Source organism: Tachyglossus aculeatus, chromosome 2 (assembly GCF_015852505.1).
Source record: "Tachyglossus aculeatus isolate mTacAcu1 chromosome 2, mTacAcu1.pri, whole genome shotgun sequence".
Lineage (NCBI taxonomy): Eukaryota > Metazoa > Chordata > Mammalia > Monotremata > Tachyglossidae > Tachyglossus > Tachyglossus aculeatus.
Window position 1 is genome coordinate 90,321,111 of NC_052067.1, and position 25,180 is coordinate 90,346,290.

At 46.6% G+C, this 25,180-nt stretch overlaps 2 protein-coding genes and 1 non-coding gene across 12 annotated transcripts in view; 2 read left to right on the plus strand and 1 right to left on the minus strand.

The window, feature by feature from the left end:
- ECHDC1 (ethylmalonyl-CoA decarboxylase 1) overlaps positions 1–10,397 on the plus strand; it is a 66,372-nt gene extending 55,975 nt beyond the window's left edge. For both annotated transcript variants that reach the window (XM_038759509.1, XM_038759518.1), the window contains exon 7: positions 9,623–10,397. In XM_038759509.1, coding sequence (XP_038615437.1) covers positions 9,623–10,031 — 409 coding nt within the window. In that variant the 3' untranslated portion in view covers positions 10,032–10,397. The remainder of the gene's footprint in view (positions 1–9,622) is intronic.
- Positions 3,201–25,180, minus strand: part of RNF146 (ring finger protein 146) — a 35,323-nt gene continuing 13,343 nt past the window's right edge. For 4 of the 9 annotated variants that reach the window (XM_038759434.1, XM_038759450.1, XM_038759458.1 and 1 more), the window contains 2 exons: positions 23,444–23,596; positions 12,627–14,479 (listed from right to left, as the gene is read on the minus strand). In XM_038759434.1, the coding sequence (XP_038615362.1) occupies positions 13,372–14,479; positions 23,444–23,451 (1,116 nt within the window). In that variant the 5' untranslated portion in view covers positions 23,452–23,596 and the 3' untranslated portion in view covers positions 12,627–13,371. Of the gene's footprint in view, positions 3,272–12,626; positions 14,480–23,443; positions 23,597–24,069; positions 24,283–24,942; positions 25,023–25,180 lie in introns of those variants that run through there. The other 5 variants (XM_038759467.1, XM_038759475.1, XR_005454670.1 and 2 more) reach the window with 5 other exon arrangements.
- LOC119924231 lies at positions 16,204–16,341 on the plus strand. Its single transcript, XR_005449076.1, has one exon. It is a non-coding gene; the product is annotated as a small nucleolar RNA SNORA7 (small nucleolar RNA).

The following is a 25,180-nucleotide window of genomic DNA, read 5'->3' on the forward strand; positions in this document are numbered from 1 at the left end:
CTCAGTCTGGGAAGGCCTCCTGGAGGAGGTGAGCTCTCAGCAGGGCCTTGAAGGGAGGAAGACTTCAGTTCTCTGGGCCTCAGTTACCTCATCTGTTAAATGGGGATTGAGATTGGGAGCCCCATGTGGGACACGGGACTGTATCCAATCTGATTTGTTTGTATCCACCCCAGCACTTAGAACAGTGCCTGGCACGTAGTAAGTGCTCAATGGGTAGGGACTGTCTCTATATGTTGCCAACTTGTACTTCCCAAGCGCTCAGTATAGTGCTCTGCACACAGTAAGCGCTCAATAAATACAATTGATTGATTAACAAATACCATAATTATTATTATTACAAACCCCAAAACTGCATTGCTTAAATAAACCCCCAAATGCCGTCCCGTTGTTGGGTAGGGATTGTCTCTATCTGTTGACGAACTGTACTTTCCAAGCGCTTAGTACAGTGCTCTGCACACAGTAAGCACCCAATAAATACGATTGAATGAAATATAATTGAATGAATTGGACAATCAAGATGGTCGAAACAGGTGTATAGAGAAGCAGCGTGGCTCAGTGGAAAGAGCACAGGCTTGGGATTCAGAGGACATGGGTTCTAATCCCAGCTGTGCCACTTGTCTGCTGTGTGACCTTGGGCGAGGTACTTAACTTCTCTGCGCCACAGTTACCTCATCCGGAAAATGGGGATTCAATTGTGAGCCCCACGTGGGACAGCCTGATTACCCTGTATCTACCACTTAGAACAGTGCTTGGCACATAGTAAGCGCTTAACAAATACCATAATGCAGCGTGGCTCAGTGGAAAGAGCCCGGGCTTTGAAGTCAGAGGTCCTGGGTTCAAATCCTGGCTCTGCCAATTGTCAGCTGTGTGACTTTGGGCAAGTCACTTCACTTCTCTGTGCCTCAGTGACCTCATCTGTAAAATGGGGATTAAGCCTGTGAGCCCCCTGAGGGACAACCTGATCACCTTGTAACTTCCCCAGCACTTAGAACGGTGCTTTGCACATAGTAAGCGCTTAATAAATGCCATCATTGTTATTATTATTATTATGATAATACTAATATAGCCTTTATTCAGTAACAGTATAACTCAGAGGATATTGCTCCCAAGTGTCCTTGTGTTCACTTTTACATTGTGGGGGTTTTGTTCAGTGTCCTTTATCCTATCACTATAGTCTCCTCCCTGCTTCCTCCTTCCTGAACCAGATGGTAACTCCATGGGAACGTTACCTTTCCCCAAAATGACATGGTTGGATTCACAACTAGGGACAGAGCTAATTCTCAAGTTGAACTGTTTCACAGAAAGTCACCTGGACAGCATTATTCCCGTTACCAAAGAGAACATGTTTCTCGTAGGCATTATCAGCTGAGAGGAAACGGAGCTTTCCCCGGTGGGATGGTGAACGGGCGGCTTTTGTGAGCATTCTCAGTGGAAAGATTGTGCTTGTTGAAAGTGGCCACGGGAGAGAGGCTGTTGTTCCTTTTTGGAGCAGTAATAGTATTTATTAAGCGATTATTGTGTGCAGAGCACTCTGCTAAGCGCTTGGAGAGACTACGCAGATGGGATCGGGGAGGGCTTGTGAGAACTGGAGTGCCTGATATTTAGTGAGCAAAGTCAGAGTCCTGTCTAAGAGGGAAGGAGATGATTAAACTTCAGGGTTTTCCTTCTGAACATCTCTCCAGCAAGAAAACGGGGGCTTCTCCAGACAATTTCACCTGCGCCTTAATGCTTAGGCCCACGTCATCCCCCGGTCCTGGAATGCCCTCCCTCTGCCCATCCGCCAAGCTAGCTCTCTTCCTCCCTTCAAGGCCCTGCTGAGAGCTCACCTCCTCCAGGAGGCCTTCCCAGACTGAGCCCCTTCCTTCCTCTCCCCCTCGTCCCCCTCTCTATCCCCCCCCATCTTACCTCCTTCCCTTCCCCACAGCACCTGTAGATATGTATATATGTTTGTACATATTTATTACTCTATTTATTTTACTTGTACATATCTATTCTATTTTATTTTGTTAGTATGTTTGGTTTTGTTCTCTGTCTCCCCCTTTTAGACTGTGAGCCCACTGTTGGGTAGGGACTGTCTCTATATGTTGCCAATTTGTACTTCCCAAGCGCTTAGTACAGTGCTCTGCCCATAGTAAGTGCTCAATAAATATGATTGATGATGATGATGCATAGGGTAGAGGAAGAAAATAGCTCTTTCCCAGTACATCTTGATAGAGCTGTACTTCCTAAGACGTGAATATTTCAGCCCAGTTTACAGGGTGGCCTAAACCTCTGCTCTCTAAAATGCACGTTAGCATAGCCCAGAGTGAAGGAAGGCTGGTCTCCATTCTGTTCTGTTGGCAAACCAGAGATAAACCCCGCTGCTTTTGTGTTTTGGAGATTTTTGTCCCGTGGACCAGACCCACCAAGCTGTCTGAAGCACGGGTTGTGTGGGATGACTCTGCCACCCTCTAAATTGGCATGCGCTCGTACCCCCAGGACCTGCGGGAAATGACGCAAATAGGAGTCAGGACTGAGTTCCCCTGGGTGACAACCAAACAAGTCATTGTGTTCTTGCTGAGTCAAAAGGCCTTAAGTCTTGCGGCGTAAAAATAACCTCTAGTTGATTCTGTCTGGCCCAGCACTGTGTCCAACTGAAGTAAAAATCTGTGTTTTTTGCACAGAGATAAGAAGCCCGGATCAGGTTTATTAGCGCATTTACGTGTGGTAAATTCTTGTGGCAACCAAACAAAGCATGCTTTCTTCAATAGGCATTGCAGCCCTTGGGTAGTTCAGGTGTGGCTCTCAGAAGCTCCAACAATTGTTTATTCCTTTAAAGCGGTAGGGAGGAATGAAAAGTACTGCAAGCCCCTGACTGCAGGCATGCTGTCAGGGAGCACGTGGGAAAAGGAAAGTAGGCAGAGAAGCCTGAGTCCCGCTGGCCTGCGCCTTCTGTTCTCCTTGGCTAAGACGGGCCTTCGGCCAAGCCTACGAACAATTCTCCAGTCGCAAAGAGGTGTTGTGTGAAAAGCAGCTCATCCCCAGCTCCTTGTGGGCGGGAAACGCGGCCGCCAACTCTGTTGACCTGTACTCGCCCAAGCACCGCACATAGTAAGCGCTCAATAAACGCCATTAATGCTGATGATGATTTGGTAAATCAAAAAATATTACCCGGGCCACCCAGGGCAGCCTGCCTTCTTCCAGGCCGAAGCAACATTTTAGCTTCTTTAACTCCAGGGTACTGACGGTCTGAGTTTTCGGCGTGGGCTTTCGTTGCGATGATGAGGTGCACCTGGATATATGTATATATGTTTGTACATATTTTTTACTCTATTTTATTTGTACATATCTATTCTATTTATTTTATTTTGTTAGTATGTTTGGTTTTGTTCTCTGTCTCCCCCTTTTAGACTGTGAGCCCACTGTTGGGTAGGGACTGTCTGTATATGTTGCCAGTTTGTACTCCCCAAGCGCTTAGTACAGTGCTCTGCACCTAGTAAGCGCTCAATTAATACGATTGATGATGCTGATCTGTAGTGAAAACTGGGGGGATACGTGGTCACCCCAGGTGTGTAGGTGGAAGAAGGAACAGGATGAATTATGTTGCCAGTTTGTACTTCCCAAGCGCTTAGTACAGTGCTCTGCACATAGTAGGCGCTCAATAAATACGATTGATTGATTGATTGATGAATTAAACTCTGCTGAGCTGAAGGTAGGGAGCTTTCCTCTTTGCCAGCTGAGGAAGAGGTGGTTGAGATGAAAGCAGGGTTGGTCCGTTTTGATAACAACCAAGCTGATAAACTGCAATCCACTTTCAAGTTGTTGGGTTTTTTTTATGTTATCTGTTAAGTGCTTATTATGTGCCACGGCCTGTACCGAGCGTTGTGGTAGGTATGAGACTATCAGGTTGGACACACGGGGCACACAGTTTTAATCCCTTTTTAAAGATGAGGTAACCGAGGCACGGAGAAGTTAAGTGAACTAGCCCATGGTCACAAAGCAGACAAGTTATTCTTACTTTTTAAAGAGAGAAGGCAAGAATTGCAACGGAATGGATAAGGAATTACACAGCAGGAAGTTTCTATTTTACCTTAATGTTTACCCCGGCCCTTCAACGTTCCTGGCCTATTTCTAGATTCTACATGGTTGGCTTTTAATGAATTAGATTCAGTGTTTTATTCGGGAAGCTGAATCAATATTGCCCGGGGGGAATAAAATCCAGTATCTGCCTAACAGGGAGAAAGGTTGTTGGGCAAGACTCATGAATTATTAAATTAAAGTTTTTAAGGGGCCAGATACACATTTCAAGGTAACTTTTAAATCCCTCTTGCATGTTTAACATTGCAGTATCTTAATCTCATCGCTGTTAGAACCCAAATAAAAGAGCCCACTGTTGGGTAGGGACTGTCTCTATATGTTGCCAACTTGTACTTCCCAAGCGCTTAGTACAGTGCTCTGCACACAGTAAGCGCTCAATAAATACGACTGATTGATTGAAAGTTAAAAATAGACACTCAAGAGAATAGAATTTAGTTAATTGGTTCATTTTCCACTTCCTGGAAGAACTAGTCGAAATCACTGCATCTGGTCTAGTGGAAGGAGCGTAGGCCTGGGATTCAGAGGACCTGGGTTCTAGTTCCGACTCTGCCACTTTCATTCATTCAGTCAATCGTATTTATTGAGCGCTTACTGTGTGCAGAGCACTGTACTAAACACTTGGGAAGTACAAGTTGGCAACATATAGAGACGGTCCCTACCCAACAGCGGGCCACTTGCCTGCTGGTGACTTGGGGCGTGTCATCAAACTTCTCGGTGTCTGTTTTGTCATCTGTAAAATGGGGATTAAATACCTGTTCTCCTTCCTCCCTAGACTCTGAGCCCCATGTGAGACAGAGACTGACTGATTATCCTATATCCACCCCATTGTGTTAGGTGCCTAGTAAGTGTTTAAATATGCCAACTTAAACCGAACATGTCTAAAACAGGAACTCTGCCTCTTTCCCTGTCCTCCCCGTATCTTTCCCATCACTGTAGATAACAGCACCGCCCTTCCTGTCTCCTAATCCTGGCATCATCTGCAATTCATCTCTCTCGTTTAACGCACACGTTCATTCCGACAATAAACCCTGTCGGTTCTAACCTTCCAAACATCGCTAAATTGTCATCCTCTCCATTTCAAACTGCTACTACCCTGATCGAAGCACTCGTCGCAGCTTGACTATGGCAGCAGCCTCATCGCTGACCTCCCTGCCTCCTGTCTTTCCCCACTCCCATCCTTACTTCCCTGTGCAGCCCAGATCCTTTTTTGTAAAAAGAAATCACGCCACATCTCCCCACTCAGGAACCTCCAACGGTTGCCCGTCCACCTCCGTACCCAGCTTCTTAGCAAAGGCTCTGAAGTACTCAATCCACTTACCCCCTCCTACCTACCTTACTGATTTCCTACAACCCAGCCCACAAACACCACTGCTCTAACACCAACCCGCTCACTGAACCTCGATCTCATCTGGCACGCCACTGACCCCTCACTCATTCATTCATTCATTCATTCAATCGCATTTATTGAGCGCTTACTGTGTGCAGAGCACTGGACTAAGCGCTTGGGAAGCCCAAGTCGGCAACATATAGGGACGGTCCCTACCCAACAACGGGCTCACAGTCTAGAAGAGGGAGACAGACGACAAAACGTTTACGAGAGCGCTCGGTAAATAGGCCGATTTGCCGGATTTGTGAAAGCGTTCAGTAAATAGGCTGATTTTAGGGGTCTATGAGACCGCTCAGTAAGTGGGCTGATTTTAAAAAGTTACGAAAGTGCTCAGTCGTTACGGTTTTAGGGATTTACGAGCGCTCAGTAAACAGGACGATTTGACAGATTTCCGAAGGCGGTCAGTAAACAGGAGGATCTTACGGATTTAGGCACGCTCAGTAAATAGCTGACGTTACAGATTTATGAAAGCTCTCAGGAAATAGGCTGAGTTTAAGGAGTTCAGTCACGACGATTTCTCAGCGCTTACAACAATGCTCAGCACCTAGTAAGCGTTTAACAGATACCACCGTTGACAAGTTGCCGAAAACGCTCGGTAAATAATAATAATGGCATTTATTAAGCGCTTACTATGTGCAAAGCATCACACCCTCCCACTTCATATCTGACACATCATCACTCCCCCCACCTTTGAAGCCTTATTAAAATCTCATCTCCAAGAGGTCTTCCTTGACTAAGCCCTGATCTCCCATTTCCTCTCCCTTCTGCATCACTTATGCACTTGGATCTGTATGCTTTAAGCACTTAATAATAATAATGATGGCATTTATTAAGCGCTTACTACGTGTAAAGCACTGTTCTAAGCGCTGGGAGGGATACAGGGTCATCAGGCGGTCCCACGGGGGGCTCACAGTCTTCATCCCCATTTTACAGATGAGGTAGCGGAGGCCCAGAGAAGTGAAGTGAGTTGCCCAAAGTCACGTGGCAGAGCCGGGATTTGAACCTGTGACCTCTGACTCCAAAGCCCGGGCTCTTTCCACTGAGCCACACACCCTGCCTTCTCCCGCACAGCACTTTATGTACATCTGTAATTTATTTTGAGGTCTGTCTCCTCAGTGGTATTTGAGTGCTTGGGAGAATACAATATAACAAAGTCGGTAGACACGTCCCCTGCCCACAACGAGCTTACAGTCCGGGGGGGGGGGGAGAGACATTATTGTAAATAAATTATGGCTATGTACGTAAATGCTGTGAATAAAGGGACAAATCCAAGTGCAAGTAAGAGGCAGAAGAGGGCTTAGGGAAAGCCTTTTGGAGATGTACCTTCAATAAAGCTTTGAAGGTGGGAAGGGCGATTGTCGGCTAAGAAGAGGGAGGGGTCTCCAGGCCAGAGGCCGGACATGGGTGTGAGGTTGGCGGTGAGATAGGTGAAATCGAGGTACGGTGAGTAGATTGGCATCAGAGGAGCCAAGTTTTGCAGGCTGGGTTGTAGTAGGAAAGCAGCGAGGTAAGGTTGGAGAGGTGAGGTGATTGCCTCCCAAACCTTGTCCTCTCCCTGACTTTCCCATCTCTGTTGACGGCACTACCATCCTTCCCATCTCACAAGCCCGCAACCTTGGTGTCATCCTCGACTCTGCTCTCTCATTCACCCCTCACATCCAAGCCGTCACCAAAACCTGCTGGTCTCAGCTCCGCAACATTGCCAAGATCCGCCCTTTCCTCTCCATCCATACCGCTACCCTGCTCATTCAAGCTCTCATCCTATCCCGTCTGGACTACTGCACCAGCCTTCTCTCTGATCTCCCATCCTCGTGTCTCTCTCCACTTTAATCCATACTTCATGCTGCTGCCCGGATTATCTTTGTCCAGAAACGCTCTGGACATATTACTCCCCTCCTCAAAAACCTCCAATGGCTACCGATCAATCTGCGCATCAGGCAGAAACTCCTCACCCTGGGCTTCAAGGCTGTCCATCCCCTCGCCCCCTCCTACCTCACCTCCCTTCTCTCCTTCTCCAGCCCAGCCTGCACCCTCCGCTCCTCCGCCGCTCATCTCCTCACCGTTAGGCCTCGTTTTCGCCTCTCCCGCCGTCGACCCCCGGCCCACGTCCTCCCCCGGGCCTGGAATGCCCTCCCTCTGCCCATCCGCCAAGCTAGCTCTCTTCCTCCCTTCAAGGCCCTGCTGAGAGCTCACCTCCTCCAGGAGGCCTTCCCAGACTGAGCCCCTTCTTTCCCCTCCCCCTCGTCCCCCTCTCCATCCCCCCGTCTTACTTCCTTCCCTTCCCCACAGCACCTGTATATATGTATATATGGTTGTACATATTTATTACTCTATCTATTTATTTATTTATTTATTTTACTTGTACATTTCTTTCCTACTTATTTTATTTTGTTGGTATGTTTGGTTCTGTTCTCTGTCTCCCCCTTTTAGACTGTGAGCCCACTATTGGGTAGGGACTGTCTCTATGTGATGCCAATTTGTACTTCCCAAGCGCTTAGTACAGTGCTCTGCACATAGTAAGCGCTCAATAAATACGATTGATTGATTGATTGATTGATTGCATTAAAGCCAATGGTGAGGCGTTTGTTCGATGAGGAGGTGCAAGGGAGGTTCTGGAGGAGTGGGGAAACACGGACCGAACGCTTTTGTAGAAAAATGACCCAGGCAGCAGAGTGAAGTCTGGACTGGAGTGGGGAGAGACCGGAGGTAGGGAGGTCAGCAAGGAGGCTGAGACAGTAATTAAGGCGGGATGAGTGATTGTATTAACGTGGTAGCAGCTTGGATGGAGAGGAAAGGGCAGATTTTAGCCATGGTGTGAAGATGGAACCAACAGGATTTAGCGACAGATTGAATATGTGGGTTGAATGAGAGACAGGTCAAGGATAACAGTGATCATTATGGTGTTTGTTAAGCGCTTACTCTTGCGAGGCACTGTACGAAGCGGTGGGATGGATACAAGCAAATCAGGTTGAGTCTGTCCCCATTTTATGAATGAATGTATATATGTATAGATGTTTGTACATATTTTTTTTAACTCTATTTTATTTGTACATATCTATTCATTTTATTTTGTTAGTATGTTTGGTTTTGTTCTCTGTCTCCCCCTTTTAGACTTTGAGCCCACTGTTGGGTAGGGACTGTCTCTATATGTTGCCAATTTGTACTTCCCAAGCGCTTAGTACAGTGCTCTGCACATAGTAAGCGCTCAATAAATACGATTGATGATGATGATGAAGGCCCAGAGGTGGTGACATTCCAAGATCATACACAGCAGCAAAGTGGCGGAGCCGGGATCAGAACCCAAGTTCTTCTAATTCCCAGGCCCCTGCTCTATCCACTGTGCCATGCTATACTACAGTGCCTCCCTCTCTAGACTGTAAGCTCCTTTTGGGCAGGGAACACGTCTGTTAACTCTTTTGTATTGTACTCTCCAAGTGCTCAGTACAGTGCTCCGCACACAGTAAGTGCTCAAATACTATTTATTTATTACTAATAAACGACACCCAAATAAATGGTCCCTAATTCCTAATTGTTTGATGAGGAGGTGGAAGGGAGGTTCTTGAGGAGTGGGGAAACATGGACTGAACGCTTAATAAATAAATGGTCCCTAATTAGTAAATGTCGTTCAGTCACCACTATAATTGAATTTCTACTTGGTAGCTTAAACCAAGTTCTCTTTCACAGATTTTTTTTTATGGCGACCCACTTACTGCCACCCTTTCGAGACAAAGCAGCAGCTTTTTTGTCAGCAGTGCCTAAGTGAAAGAATTAAAGTTATTTAGAAAACACGCACATATGGCTGAGCTCCTCGGCAAGTGATCCAAAAAGTAAACGGTGTTTATTAGATGGTTCAACAAGATAAGGACGTTGAAAAAAAGGTTTTCCAGACCACTTGTCATTAGAATAGTTGTATTAATGTCAGTTAGGTTCTCACTGGTTAATCTGCGATATTTATTGAGCGCTTACATGTGCAGAGCACTGTACTAACCGCATCCAATACAGGATGTTCACGGCCCTAAGGAGGTTACACTAACCTTTATTCGAGACAGATCAGTGCTTTCGCACTCCAGGCCGCCTCCTTAAAGCCTAGAGGCTGTTTGAAGGTTTTTGGGCTTTTAAAAGCCACTGTCCTGCTGAAGAATTGTTTCTGTTTTTCAGGCTTATGACTCCAGAGAGCGAGATCAGGTTTGTCCATAAGGAGATGGGGATCGTCCCGAGCTGGGGAGGAGCCGCCAGACTGGTGGAGATCATCGGCAGCCGACAGTCCCTCAAGGTGTTAAGCGGAGCCCTCAAATTGGATCCCGCCCAAGCCCTGAGCCTGGGCCTGGCCGAAGAGATCATACAGCCTTCCAGCGAAGCGGAGTCCCTGGAAGGAGCTCGGAAATGGCTGCGGCAGTTCATCGACGGCCCCCCGGAAGTAATCCAAGCGTTGAAGACCGTGGTTTCATCGGGGAAAGAACTACAGATGGAAGAAGCGTTACAGACGGAGAGAGATGTGCTGGCTACCGTTTGGGCTGGGCCTGCCAATTTAAAAGCCCTTGAAAGGAGAGGTAAATTTAACAAGTAACCACTGTATTATGTAAACCAAGATTTGCGGATGAGTTCTCCCGGAACCCAGCTACAGCGTACAGTGACGTACGGAATTCACCCAAGTGGCCTTCGGTACCGACGTTCACATATAATTGCTGTGCTATAGGAGAAAGTTCTGGGGGTGGTTTGGCTCCTTTAATCTGTAATATATCAAGTACTTACGGTAACCTTTGATTTAGGAGAGATATGTACTGTCCTGTTAATTGGATTCAGGTTTAGTTCTGTACCTTTACCACTTCTTTTACAGATGAACTCCATTGTATTCTGCATCTTCTCACGGTATTCTGTTCAGTTTCTAAATTAAAATGGCTATCGGGAAAAAGTCACCAGCTGGGCTTTGTTCTTTTCAGCGGGCTTCGGGCGGAAAAATACCACCATCAAAATAAGGCTGTACCGCTCCCCCAGAATCTTTCCGCTTTGCTGCTGCTTCCTCTATTTTCCTGATGGCAACTTTAATACTCAAAATAGCTTTTTTTTTTATAATGGTATGTAGTAAGCGCTCACTTCCCATGTGCCAGACACTGTACTGAGGACTGCGGTAAGTAGAAGCTAATCAAATTGGACACTGTCCATATCCCATGTCCCCCATCTTACCTCCTTCCCTTCCCCACAGCACCTGTATATATGTATATATGTTTGTACATATTTATTACTCTATTTATTTTACCTGTACATATCTATTCTATTTATTTTGTTAGTATGTATTTGTATTGTATTTGTTAAGTATTTGAGTAAGTTATGTAATTTAATTTAATTTAAGTAATTTAAGTAAGTAGGGTATTAAGTGCCTGTGGGCTAAGCGCTGGGGGTCCCCTCCTTCCTCTCCCCCTCCTCGCCTTACCTCCTTCCCCTCCCCACAGCACCTGTATATATAAATATATATACATATATTTATATAGAAATATATGTTTGTACATATTTATTACTCTATTTTACTTGTACATATTTATTCTATTTATTTTATTTTGTTAATATGTTTTGTCTGTCTCCCCCTTCTAGACTGTGAGCCCACTGTTGGGTAGGGACTGTATATGTTGCCAACTTGTACTTCCCAAGCGCTTAGTACAGTGCTCTGCACATAGTAAGCGCTCAATAAATACGATTGATGATGATGTCCCCCCCCCGTCTTAATCCCCATTTTACATATGAGGGAACTGAGGCACAAGGAAGTTAAGTGACATGCTGAGGTCACACAGCAGACAAGTGGCAGAGCTGGGATTAGTCTTTTAGACTGTGAGCCCACTGCTGGGTAGGGACTGTCTCTATATGTTGCCAACTTGTACTTCCCAAGCGCTTAGTACAGTGCTCTGCACACAGTAAGCGCTCAATAAATACGATCGATTGATTAGAACTCAGGTCTGTACTCTTCCCACTAGGCATGCTGCTTCTTGCCTGTTCCTTCCATGACTGTTTTTAAGCAAAGGGGTGGCCAGTACACTGGCCTGCTTTCTCTCCGCACCTCCTTTTCAGAGTCAGTTTCCATCATCCTGCTTCCTCCCACATTGGCTTTCAGCGTGAGCAGCTTTTAGCAATAGGAGTTAAGTACTTAGTGTGTGTGCTAAGCCCTGGAGATTAAGGATAACACCCTTGAGGAAAGTAAATCTGAACCGGCAACTAAATAATACTGTTAAAATGGGAAGTGAGCGTTGGATTTTTTTTTCCACTTAGTGATCTCAGCTACAAGACAGAGAGAGAATTCGCTAAACTTATTTTAAGGACCTATACCGGAGGTTATTTCACAGGCAGGTGTTTTGAAGACTCAAAATTTTAAAAGTATATATAAAAATGCAGTTACACTCCTGGCTAGTCAAGAATAAGCACTTTCCTAGACCAGTGGTCAATTGGCCTAATTTTCATGATTAGATTATAAGGCCAATGCATAACTTGATGCTTTTCTAAACTCAGTTCTTCCTGTGCACTCCACTTTTTCTGACTTTTGCCTTGTAATAAAACCCCACCTCTCAGAAGAAAACTCCTTTTCCTGGAGTACCTGCCCCAGGTCTAGAAATGCCAGGTGGTGCTCAATGGGATAAACTTTTCGGTATTAAATTCATATTACCAAACTACACTTACTGGGGTAGGACGCTTTAGCCTGTCATTCCAGATGGCATTGAGATGTAGTGAAGGATCCACTACTGAAATAGAGTCCTTATTTTCAGAGATGGATAGAATCATCCCTTAGTGGTTAAGGAATACCGGGAATAACCGAATACAAGCTGAGTCTGATTTGTTACTATGGATTGTAAGTTAGCAGGCAGAGCGAATGTAACGTGTGTATATGTGTATATAAAAAGTCAGCCTCAGGCTACTGGGAAGGATAACAGGAGAATTTTGGGCAAGGAATCCTTACAATTCCAGATGTTGGAACAGAACTCTCCCCTTTTGGGCCCAATATTTTACTCCTAATGTTACTTCTCCACTTTAGTACCACAGTAGAAACAACATGGAACAAGCATTCCATTACAGATTACTGTTTCATGTTTCATTTTAACCTGTATCCCATCATTCGGTTAGTCTTAGAAGCAAGGGCCACAATGCTGATGTTTCAAACAAAGGGCAAACAGGCGCTGGGTGTTTTTGGTAAAATGTAGTATTTATTAAATTATAAATTCTGTAACAAAAAAAAAAGACAAATCAAGAGAAACCTCAAACAGACTACAAGGACTAGACGGCAAAGCCGGTGGGAACGCCATGAAGAGTGTTACAGGCAAGAATTTCGCAACATAAGATACGGTAAGCTTTTCTTTTGTACACGCTTCCATCTCGGGAACTTGAAAACAAAATCGAGCTGTCTCATCTACTTCAGAACATCTCCAAACTCCAAACTCACGACTACTCTCTCACGGTAACTGAAACACCCTGCCCATCCTGGTGCCCGACACCTTCAAAGCTCCCAATTTTAATGTTCTTTTCCTACGTCGATCCATGCAGAGAAACGGGGACGGGGCAACAGTCGGAAAATGAAGACAGTCAAAAGACGCACAGGGACTACACGTTGGCCGGAAAGATTGAGGATCTCCAAAAAAAAAAACCAAAACCCAAAACCAGCGCTACAAACTGAGGAAGAGATATTTTCAAGAAAACTGGGTATCGCCAAGCAGCTTTCGACTGTTAACACCCGGGCTCCTCACGCTTAAATAAATTTCCCAACAGAGACGTGTTAGACGATTTAGTTGCAGGCCAGCTCAGCTCTCCCCGCTTCCCTTCCCGCCCTCCCACCCCCGAAACACGCGGCTAGGGATGAGCGTAATGTCAGTGTGGAGAGGAATTTACAGATAGCCTTCGAGGTGGCGGCGGGGGAGCGCGCTCTCGCCTTCTCACACTTCCGTCACCGTGCACTGTCCGTCGGGCCTCCTGGATCCGCCCCCGGAGGTGGGTCGTTCCGCCGCCTGGTTCCCAGTGGGAATGAGAAGTCTCTGCCGGCCGGAGGAGCGGTGCTGCGCCGGGGCGGCCGCCCCGCCGTCGCCGTCCGACTCGGTTTCTTCGGCGGCCGCGGCCGGGGGCCTGGCGGGAAGCGGCGCCTCGTGGTCTTCCTCGCCCTCCCCCCGTTGACCCCGCCCGGCCAGGCCGTCCCCGCTGAGCTGCAAGTGGGCGAGGGAGTCCTCCAGGCCGGTGCCCGCGTCGGGCGAGGGGGTGGCGGGGCTGGTGGGCGGGCCGGCGAGGGCCGGCGGAGGTCGGAAGGGAGCGGGGGAGGCAGCAAGGGGCGGCGGAGGCGCCCCGCCTTGGGCCGGGGTACTGTCCGCTCCGTCGGCGGAGCTCTCCCGGGCCAGGCTGACGCTGTTCGACTCGCAGTCCAGCCGCAGCCCCGCCACCCCTTTCTTTGGTATGTCCATTATGTCCCGCTTGATCTTCCGGCGGCGGCCGTGCTCGTTCCTGCGGTACTGCACCATGTTCTCCAGGTCGGCCACGTACAGGAAGCCGGCGATCAACATCTCCGTGCTCTTCTTCCCCTTGGAGAAGGCGTCTTCCAGCTCCCTGCTGGTGCGCTCGTCGTACTGCCACCAGCCGTTCCTCCCTTCGTAATACCAGGCGTGTTCGCCGTGGCCTCGGCCGGCCGCCTTGAGCTCTTCGGGGGACAGCAAGGTGGGCTTGTCCAGGAAGTCCTCCGGGATCTCCTGGCGACACAGCGCGCACCGCTTCCCCAGCCACGAGGCGCCCTTCACGCACAGATAGCAGAACACGTGCTTACAGGGCAGGCTGACCGGGTGGACGCACGTCTGCAGGCAGATGGCACATTCGGGGACCGGGAGGGAGGGGGTGGCGGCGGCGGAACAGGACTCGTTCCCCTTCCTGTCCGCGGGAAGCGTGTTCATCGAACGATCGATTTCCCCGCAGCCGGCCATCCTGGGGAAAGGAGAACACGCTCTTGACCGCGCGGAAACCAATTTAAGGAAACCAGATAAGTTTCGGTACCCGGTTCGCCGGCTAGAGAACGCAGATGTAAAGCAAATAGACGGCGTGTTCAAGTGGCAACGTTTAAACAGCTCAAGGATGCACTCGGCCGTCTCTTTTCCGGTACTCTTGCCGAGTTTACCGCCCTCATTGGACAACACTGCCAGACTACGTGAGGCACTAGGTGTGCGGTACTTTGGTACTTCACTAGCTCCTTGAGGGCGAGGAATTTGTCCGTTTTCTCAGTTATACTCTCCCACGTACTCTGCACGCAGTATGTGCTCAAATATTACCGATTAACCAAGCTGTGGCTAGGGCTGCTCATTTTTCATTTCAAATAGTAGCAAAACGCCTACATTTTTAGTAAATTCCGATTAACTTCAGTTCCCAAAAGGAAATTTAGCAAATCGCAAACTTCTACCATCGTCAATCATGTTTATTGAGCGCTTACTGTGTACAGAGCACTGTACTAAGCGCTTGGGAAGTCCAAGTTGGCAACATATAGAGACAGTCCCTACCCAACAGTGGGCTCACAGTCTAAAAGGGGGAAGACAGAGAACAAAACCAAACGTACTAACAAAATAAAATAAATAGAATAGATATCCTATCTTCTCCCGTGTCTGCTCCTCAGTTTTTCTCTGCCCCCCACTTTGGTGGCTCTCCATTTCCATCTTCCCTATTCTCTGTTTCTTCTCCCCCTCGGGCCTTGCCCTGCTAGGAGAAAAGCAGCAGCAGAGAAAAAGATTACCCATACACTGAATTATCAACTACTGAACATTCAAGAGATAACTATTTCCAGTCTCAGGCTCTCGAGTATTTCCATTTCATTCCTTCAATCGTATTTATTGAGCGCTTACTGTGTGCCGAGCACTGTACTAAGCGCTTGGGAAGTACAAGTCGGCAACATATAGAGACGGTCCCTACCCAACAACAGGCTCGTTTCCATGAAGAAGGCTAACTGACAATAGTTTCCAATTCCAACTGCTAATGCAATTCAGGCTGGCAGTAACCAAGGAGGCCACAGATTTTACTAATTAAATGATGATGATAATGGCATTTATTAAGTGCTTACTATGTGCAAAGCACTGTTCTAAGCACTGGGGAGGTTACAAGGTGAGCAGGTTGTCCCACCGGGGGCTCACAGTCTTCATCCCCATTTTACAGATGAGGTAACTGAGGCACAGAGAAGTGAAGTGACTTGCCCAAAGTCACCCAGCTGACAGTTGGCGGAGCCAGGATTTGAACCCATGACCTCTGACTCCAAAGTCCGTGCTCCTTCCACTGAGCCATGCTGCTTCTCTAAAAAGGCAGAGAAGTGAAGTGACTTGCCCAAAGTCACACAGCAGACAATTGGTAAATCTTTAGCATCGAAGGAATGGTAAATTGTTCTAGGTCCTTATTTATCGTACCAAGCACCAGCAGGCCCTGGAGTTAGTAACGGAAGCAGCGTGGCTCAGTGGAAAGAGCCCGGGCTTTGGAGTCAGAGGTCGTGGGTTCAAATCCCGGGTCCGCCACGTCAGCTGTGTGACTTTGGGCAAGGCACTTAACTTCTCTGGGCCTCGGTTACCTCATCTGTAAAATGGGGATTAAGACTGTGAGCCCCCCCATGGGACAACCTGATCACCTTGTAACCTCCCCAGCACTTAGAACGGTGGTTTGCACATAGCAAGTGCTTAATAAATGCCGCCATTATTATTATTATTATTATTATTATTATTATTATTATTATTATTATTATCATATCTACCCCAGCCCGTGCCCTCTCAGGGTCGCACCTGGAGCATTTCCAGTACTCTACCAGTCTCGACTATGGGAAGGAGAGTCAAGCAGAGGCCTACCCATTCCATTCCTAGCTTGGCCGGTGGCTAGCGAGTGGCAGGCAATCTGCTACAAGTCAAAACTCACCTGTGCTGGGCAGCAGCACCACGGGAGAGAGGTGAGGGTGGAGAATCGAGTTGACTGCACCGAAGAAGGTAATGGTAAAGCACTTCTAGATTTTGACCAAGAAAACTCAAAAGGATATACTACCGATTGCAGCTGGAGGTGGGGTGTTCTAGGAGAGCTGTGTCCATGGCGTCGCTATGGGTCGGAGACGACTGGACGGCACGAGACAAGACCCCAGCACTTAGCGCGGGGCTTGGCAAAAAACGCAAATATTACTAACGGTCGTAATATTCACGGTGCTTTAAACGCTTTCAGATTCTGAAAACAGAAAAAGATCAAGCCGCCCCTTTCACTTGGCTGGCTTCCCTACCTAGCCACCGTTTTGTATATTATGGCAAAAAAAAAAAATGCACATAATTGAAAACATCATACTGAGGACGGTCTTGGGAGGCTAATTCTCCAGACAACTAGTTTTTACAGCTGATTATATAATTTCTCAGCTCTGCAGCTAAACTTAAATGGTAACTTGACATTTTGCTTATTCACCACGTTAAGCCAACGGAAGAAAGTTAGCCAACGGATCGAGTGTCCCTTGTATTTAAAGCGCTGCACTAAGCACTATAAGGAGCTCAGAAGAGAGGAAATCCGTATTTGGGGAATCAGACAACATAAACCAGGGATTGTTTTACCTCCACCTAACTCTCCCCTGGGCAGTGTCAATCAAAATCATTTAGATGATTTTTGAAAATTAAAAATATTCTAATTCAGGGTATAGAGCTAAACTTGAGTCCCATTTTCCTACACATTTAAGGGAGTGAAGGAGCAAATTAAATTGTAAAACACAGCCTTGCAAAAGTAAGATATCAGGATTCCCGAATGACCTTCTAGACCGAGGGTAGATTTTTACAACAGGTGTTTAAAAATTCATGCCGAATCGGTATGTTGGTGTTGGATTATTTGACAACTACTAATCCTGCTGAGTAAGAAACGGGCTGAGCGGAAAGTCGAATTAGAAGATATCGGAGAAGGAAGGAGCAGCTGAAGAATGTTCTTTGAATGTGACCAAATGGGCAGGGCCTGAAGACTTCACTCTCAGATGCTTCCTGAACTGGCTAATAATAATAATAATAATGATGATGGCATTTATTAAGCACTTACTATGTGCAAAACACTGTTCTAAGCACTGGGGAGGTTACAAGGCGATCAGGCTGTCCCACGGGGGGCCTCACAGACTTAATCCCCATTTTACAGATGAGGGAACTGAGGCACAGAGAAGTGAAGTGACTTACCCAAAGTCACACAGCCGGGGTTTGAACCCATGACCTCTGACTCCAAAGCCCAGGCTTTTTCCACTGAGCCACGCTAATGCAAGTGATAGTTCATTAGAGGACCAAGCAGGGGGTGTGGAGCGTAACACTGGTAATGCAAAGGGGGGGAAGTTGTAGGGAAGAAAAGACCCAGGGGCTCTGAAGCTCTAAAATGTTTTTGATAGAATAGAAAAAAATATGTCCTAAATCCCACTCACACCAGAGATTTGTCTCTTGGAGGACATAAAAACTCTAGTAGGTTTGCAGCTGTGATGCCACCTTGAAGACAGAGGGGTCTAAAGACTGGGTCTCTAGACTGAGCTCAGATGTGTCTGTTATAGTGTACTCTCACAGAGCTTTGCACACAGTAAGCGCTTAATAAATACAACTGAATGAATGTGCCTCGGTTTCCTCCTAATAATTATGGTATTTGTTAAGCACTTACTATGTGCCAGGCACTGTACTAAACACTGGAATGGATACAAGCAAATCGAGTTGCACACAATCCCTGTCCCACGTGGGGCTCACGGTCTTGATCCCCATTTTACAGATGAAGTAACTAAAGTGAAGTGACTTGTCCAAGGTCACCACTGCAGACAAGTGGCCGAGCTGGGATTCAAACTCATGGCCTTCTGACTCCAGGTCTGTGCTTTATCCAATATGCCATGCTGGTTCTCATCTAGGAAATGGGGATTAAGACTGTGAGCCCCATGAGGGACAGGGACTGTGTCCAATCTGATCATCATCATCATCATCAATTGTATTTATTGAGCGCTTACTGTGTGCAGAGCACTGTACTAAGCGCTTGGGAAGTACAAACTGGCAACATATAGAGACAGTCCCTACCCAACAGTGGGCTCACAGTCTAAAAGGGGGAATTAGCTTGTATCTACCCCAGCGCTTAGTGCAGTGCCTGGCACACAGTAATCACTTAAGAATATACCACAGTTATTAAATGCCATAAAAAAAGGAGGTGCGGGGGGAGGGTCTGGGCTCAAAATGAAAAAGACAGCCCTTAAAACTAAGACACTCTGGTTCCTGGGAGTTAAGAACACATCAGATGAGCAATCTGTACTTAAAATAGCCCATGGTTTTCTTCAAGGCACCTGGCTATGCGAGAAATGGAAATCAGGTCAGATCATTAAGATGTGTCCCATGACAAAACGATCTGACCTATGGCTGACTTGATATTGAGGGGTCATCATCAATCGTATTTATTGAGCGCTTACTATGTGCAGAGCACTGTACTAAGCGCTTGGGAAGTACAAACTGGCAACATATAGAGACAGTCCCTACCCAACAGTGGGCTCACAGTCTAAAAGGGGGAGACAGAACAAAACCAAACATACTAACAAAATAAAATAAATAGGATAGATATGTACAAGTAAAATAAATAAATAAATAAATAGAGTAATAAATACGTACAAACATATATACAGGGTCGGTGACAGTGGGAACAGAGGGAAAAGGGACCATTCTGGGAGACCTGGTCCGGGGTTTCAGATTGTTACTTCTAGCAAAGCTTTAGATCATGAAATTCAGAACACGTTCATTAAATGTGGAGATGGCAATAATGTGTGTTACCCATCCCAGGAGGCAGGTAATCAACCAATTAATCCTATTTATTGAGCGCTTACTGTATGCAGAGCACTGAACTGGGCACTTTGGAGAGTACAACACAACGGAGTTGGCAGACACGTTCCCTGCTCAGTGTGGAAAGAGCATGGGCTTTGGAGTCAGAGATCATGGGTTCAAATCCCGGCTCCGCCAACTGTCAGCTGTGACACTTTGGGCAAGTCACTTAATCAATCAATCAATCGTATTTGTTGAGCGCTTACTGTGTGCAGAGCACTGTACTAAGCGCTTGGGAAGTACAAGTTGGCAACATATAGAGACGGTCCCTAACCAACAGTGGACTCACAGTCTAAAAGGGGGAGACAGAGAACAAAACCAAACATACTAACAAAATAAAATGAATAGATATGTACAGGTAAAATAAATAGAGTAATAAATATGTACAAACATATACACATATATACAGGTGCTGTGGGGAAGGGAAGGAGGTAGGATGGGGTGGTTCTCTGTGCCTCGGTTACCTAATCTGTAAAATGGGGATTAAGACTGTGAGCCCCCAGTGGGACAACATGATCACCTTGTAACCTCCCCGGTGCTTAGAACAGTGTTTCGCACATAGTAAGCGCTTAATAAATGCCATCATTGTTATTATTAAAACACTTACAGTCCAGAGGGGCTGAGAGAGACATTAAAATCATTACGGATATGTACATGGGTGTTGTGGGGCTGAGGGTGGGGTGAATATCAAGCGCTCAAAGGGTAAAGATCCAAGTGAGTAGGCAGTGCAGAAAGGGACATTAGGGCTTAGTTGGGGAAGATCTCAGAGGAGATGTGACTTTAACAAGGCTTTTTCAGGTGGGGAGGGTGGTGGTCTGTTGAATGCAATGGGGGAGGGGATTCCAGGCCAGGAGGAGGACATGGGCAGGGGTTGGCAGCGACATGAGTGAGATGGAGGTTCGGTGAGTAGGTTGGCATTAGAGACGCCATATGTATAGCCTGGCCTGTAGTAGGAAATTGGCAAGGTAGGTAGTGGGGGATGTGCTGATTGTGCCTTGGTCTCACCTGTCATCATCATCATCATCAATCGTATTTATTGAGCGCTTACTGTGTGCAGAGCACTGTACTAAGCGCTTGGGAAGTACAAACTGGCAACATATAGAGACAGTCCCTACCCAACAGCGGGCTCACAGTCTAAAAGGGAGAGACAAAACCAAACATACTAACAAAATAAAATAAATAGAATAGATATGTACAAGTAAAATAAATAAATAAATAGAGTAATAAATATGTACAAACATATATACATATATACAGGTGCTGTGGGGAAGGGAAGGAGGTAAGATGGGGGGGATGGAGAGGGGGACGAGGGGGAGAGGAAGGAAGGGGCTCAGTCTGGGAAGGCCTCCTGGAGGAGGTGAGCTCTCAGAAGGGCCTTGAAGGAAGGAAGAGAGCTAGCTTGGCGGATGGGCGGAGGGAGGGCATTCCAGGCCCGGGGGATGACGTGGGCCGGGGGTCGATGGCGGGACAGGCGAGAACGAGGTACGGTGAGGAGATTAGCGGCAGAGGAGCGGAGGGTGTGGGGTGCGGACTGGGCTGTAGAAGGACAGAAAGGAGGTGAGGTAGGAGGGGGCGAGGTGATAGAGAGCCTTGAAGCCCAGGGTGAGGAGTTTCTGCCTGATGCACAGATTGATTGGTAGCCACTGGAGATTTTTGAAGATGGCCTGTCCCACCATCGACCCCCGGCCCACGTCCTCCCCCTGGCCTGGAATGCCCTCCCTCCCAAAATCCCCCAAGCTAGCTCTCTTCCTCCCTTCAAAGCCCTACTGAGAGCTCACCTCCTCCAGGAGGCCTTCCCTGACTGAGCCCCTCCATTCCTCTCCCCCTCCCTCCTTCCCCTCCCCACAGCACCTGTATATATGTTTGTACAGATTTATTACTCTTTTTACTTGTGCATATTTACTATTCTATTTCTTTTGTTAATGATGTGCATCCAGCTTTATTTTTATTTATTCTGATGACCTGACACCTGTCCACATGTTTTGTTTTGTTGTCTGTCTCCCCCTTCTAGACTGTGAGCCCATTGTTGGGTAGGGACCATCTCTATAATGTTGCCAACCTGTACTTCCCAAGCGCTTAATACACTGCTCTGCACACAGTAAGTGCTCAATAAATACAACTGAATGAATGAGTGAACTGGAGTGAACTTTTCTAGAAAAATTATCCAGACAGCAGAGTGATTATGGACTGGAGTGGGGACAGACAGGAGGCAAGGAGGTCAGTGAAGAGGCTGATGCAGGAGTCGAGTTGGGATAAGCGCGGCTCAGTGGAAAGAGCACGGGCTTTGGAGTCAGTAGTCATGGGTTCAAATCCTGACTCCGCCAATTGTCAGCTGTGTGACTTTGGGCAAGTCACTTAACTTCTCTGTGCCTCAGTTACCTCATCTGTAAAATGGGGATTGACTGTGAGCCCTCCATGGGACAACCTGATCACTCTGTAGCCTCCCCAGCGCTTAGAATAGTGCTTTGCACATAGTAAGTGCTTAATAAATGCCATCATTATTATAAGTGCTCGGATCTGTGAGGTAGCAGTTTGGATGGAGAGAACAAGACTGACTTTTAGTGATGTTGCCAAGACAGAACCAAGAGGATTTGGTGATGGATTGAATATGTGGGATAAAAGAGTCGAGGATGATGCCAAGTTTTCGGGCTTGTGAGACAGGGAAGGTGGTGGTGGTGTCTACAGTATGGCGAAAGTCGGGGATGACAGGGTTTGGGTGGGAAGATGTGGATTTCTGCTTTGGATAAAGAATCCAAAGTTAATAAATCGTTCCATTGTCCCCAGATGGCAGAAAATTTATAGGGAACTGGTCACCTCCCACCTTGGGCAACCGACTTGCTGTCCAAGGACAACTGAAAAAAAATCCCAAAGCAACAAGTGCGAGTGTCTTTAAAATCACATGCGAACTCAAAAGCACAAAATGAGGAATGACTTGGGGGTCACGGCAGATCTTAAATTGAATGACTCTGCAATCTACTCTATCATTTGAAAAGTCTACTCTATAAAGGATAGTGAGCAAGAGTTTATTGGCACGCAGAGATGAGAAGAAACTATCCCACCAACTTCCACACAGGAAGATTTGGGCAGGACAGACCTTAGGGCATCAGAGGAGAGATCTGGAGAACCAGGCTAGGATCCATAGGTGAGCCACCAACATGAACTGCGCTTTCCGAGCACTTAGTAGAGTGCTCTGCACACAGTAAGTGCTCAATAAATATGATTGAATGAATGAATGAATGAACATGACACTGAGGGGTTGGAGAAGAGCTGTGTCCAACAATTAAGGGAACTGTAGTTACTTAGACTGGTGAAAAGGTGACTGGGGGCATGGAGGTGGGAAGGATAATAATAATAATAATAGTACCTGTTAAGCACTTACTATGTGCCAGGCACTGTACAAAGCGCTGGGGTTGATATAAGATAATCAAGTCCCACAGTGTAAGTAGGAGGGAGAACAAGTACTGTATCTCCATTTTGCATATGAGGGAACTGAGGCGTGAAGAAGTGACTTGCCCAAGGTCACACAGCAGATGAGTGGCAGAGCTGGGATTAGACCCAGGTCCCCTAACTCCCAGGCCTGGGCTCTTTCCATTAGACCACCTGCTTTTCTCCACTGAGAATAAAACTACCTGAAATCGAAACAAATGGAAGCAAACTGATTTGGGGTTAGAGAAAGGGAGGAATATAATAATAATAATAATGGCATTTATTAAGCACTTACTATGTGCAAAGCAATATCTAACAGGAGAGGATGCTGTGGAACTTCGACTGCAAGAGATTGGTAAGAACGTGGCAAATATTGGCTTTGGCAGATCGTAGGGTCTATTCCTGCCTAGAGGAGAGAGGCCAAGACTCGATGACTTTCTGAAGGTCCACAGAAAGGCTGCTTAATTCTAGACCTACTCCTCTGTCTAGGAAGTGGGAGAACTCCACCTAGCCAAAACTTCCCTTTTAGGTAGTGGGCACAAAGGGGTAATCCTTCGGGAAAAGGTTTAAAACAATTTAAGGGAAGATGCGGGGGGACAGGGGTAGTATTCACTCAGTGGCAATTAAGTTTTCTTCTGTTATGTTGCTCATTAGGAAAAACCAGAAATGGAATTCGTTCCCATCTTGTAATTACACAAATTAATCATAATTGCAGCTTTGAAAGTTAAGAATGGGATGCTCCGCTTACATTTCCATTACAGATCCAAACGCCGCACGTCAGGCAAACAAAGCATCCTCTTCGCATGGGCAGAGCTTGGCTGGGTTGTCCCCCACCGCCACCGTTCACTCCTTGCCTGGATTGCGAAGGGGCTTCCTATGAGAATCAGCTTCCCGACAACTACTGGAAACGAAGAGCACCATAATTAACGAGCATTCTTGGATTCCACATCACTTAGCAAGTATATTGGCAGCATATCCCAGCAAAAAGCAGGCAAAACAAAGGGGCTCGGGGCAATTTTGTTCTTGCGGCAAAAACACTATCATGGTTCATACTAACAAAATAAGCTACTCACACACATCCCACTGACACTGGAAAAAGCAGTCCTCTCCACGTGTCAATCGACCAAATTAATCGAGCGCTTACAGTGTGCAAAGCCCTGCACTAAGCCAGCACCTGGGACGGTAGAATGTAACAGAGTTGAAAGGCACACTCCCTGCCCACACCAAGGTTACAGTCTAGAGGGGGAAGGATCGAGAATTCCAAAATTCAGGAAGCCTAAAGTATCTGTCTGTCCTGGAGCTAAAGGATACAGCTTCAATATCTCTGGTTTGTCATTCCCTTACCCCGATACCCTATTTGAATAAAATACTCACAGTTCCAGGTCTAGTCTTCAGCAAAATGGGCACGGTTACAAATCGCTTTCATCTCTCCCTAGTCATCCAGGTTACCGTCACCATATTTTCCCCTCTTCCAATCTGTCCTAATTCTGCTACTCTGACAGTTTCTGGATGGGTTTTGCAGATTCCTCCTCCTTTCTGACTCAAAATCTGACTGTTCTATTATTAGCCAGTCTCCATGGGCCTATCTCAGGACAATTAACAGCCCTGCCCTAGGGAGGGCAGAAGCTCTAATTATACATTGACACATGTTGTTGTTGAATTTGAAAAGTCTAGCCCTTCTAGATTATTTCATTTTTATTCTGTACAATTGTTTATTCAGAAAAGAGAAGTCATTCTTTTCAGGAAATCATTTCTGAGGTATACAGAGGACTGCCTGTATTCCATCTCTCACTTAGTTTCATCTTGCCCAAGATACTTCCGTGGGTCTTCCTACCTTTTTTTATAGTATTCGTTAAGCACGCACCATGTGCCAGGCACTGTACTAAGCGCTGGGGTACATAGAGGATAATCAGGTGGGACACAGTCCACATCCCACATGGGGCGCAGTATGAATCCCCATTTTAGAGATGAGGGAACTGAGGCACAGATAAGTTAATCTTCGTTCTCTGGCCAACAGCAGTTATGCAAAAATGCTGCTGCTTTTTAATCCCCTAGGAACAGGCTTTAATAGTAATAATAATAATGGTATTTGTTAAGTGCTTACTACGTGCCAAGCACTATTCTAAGTGCTGATAGAAGCCCCCAGAGAACTCTGCATAGGCCAGGTTTTAAAAGGTTAGGAAGTGAAGCAAAAGTTAGAGGGTGAAAAAACTGAGGGTTTAGACAAGATCTGTCAGCGTGTCTGACCTGGCACATTAAATTAAAGGGAGCCGAACAGAGGCAGGGGATCTGAAGGTCCTCAAAGTAGGCAGTTGCATGGCAGCAGGAGCTGTGAAATCATGACTCACTGGAAAAGGTAAACAAACAGGAAATGTTGCCTTTTGTTATTTTGTTATCCCTCTCTTGCCCTGGACAGCCTGGTCCACAGTGGGAATGGGCAGGAGGAAAGAAACCTCCCAGGCTGCCGAAACACACCCTTAACCCA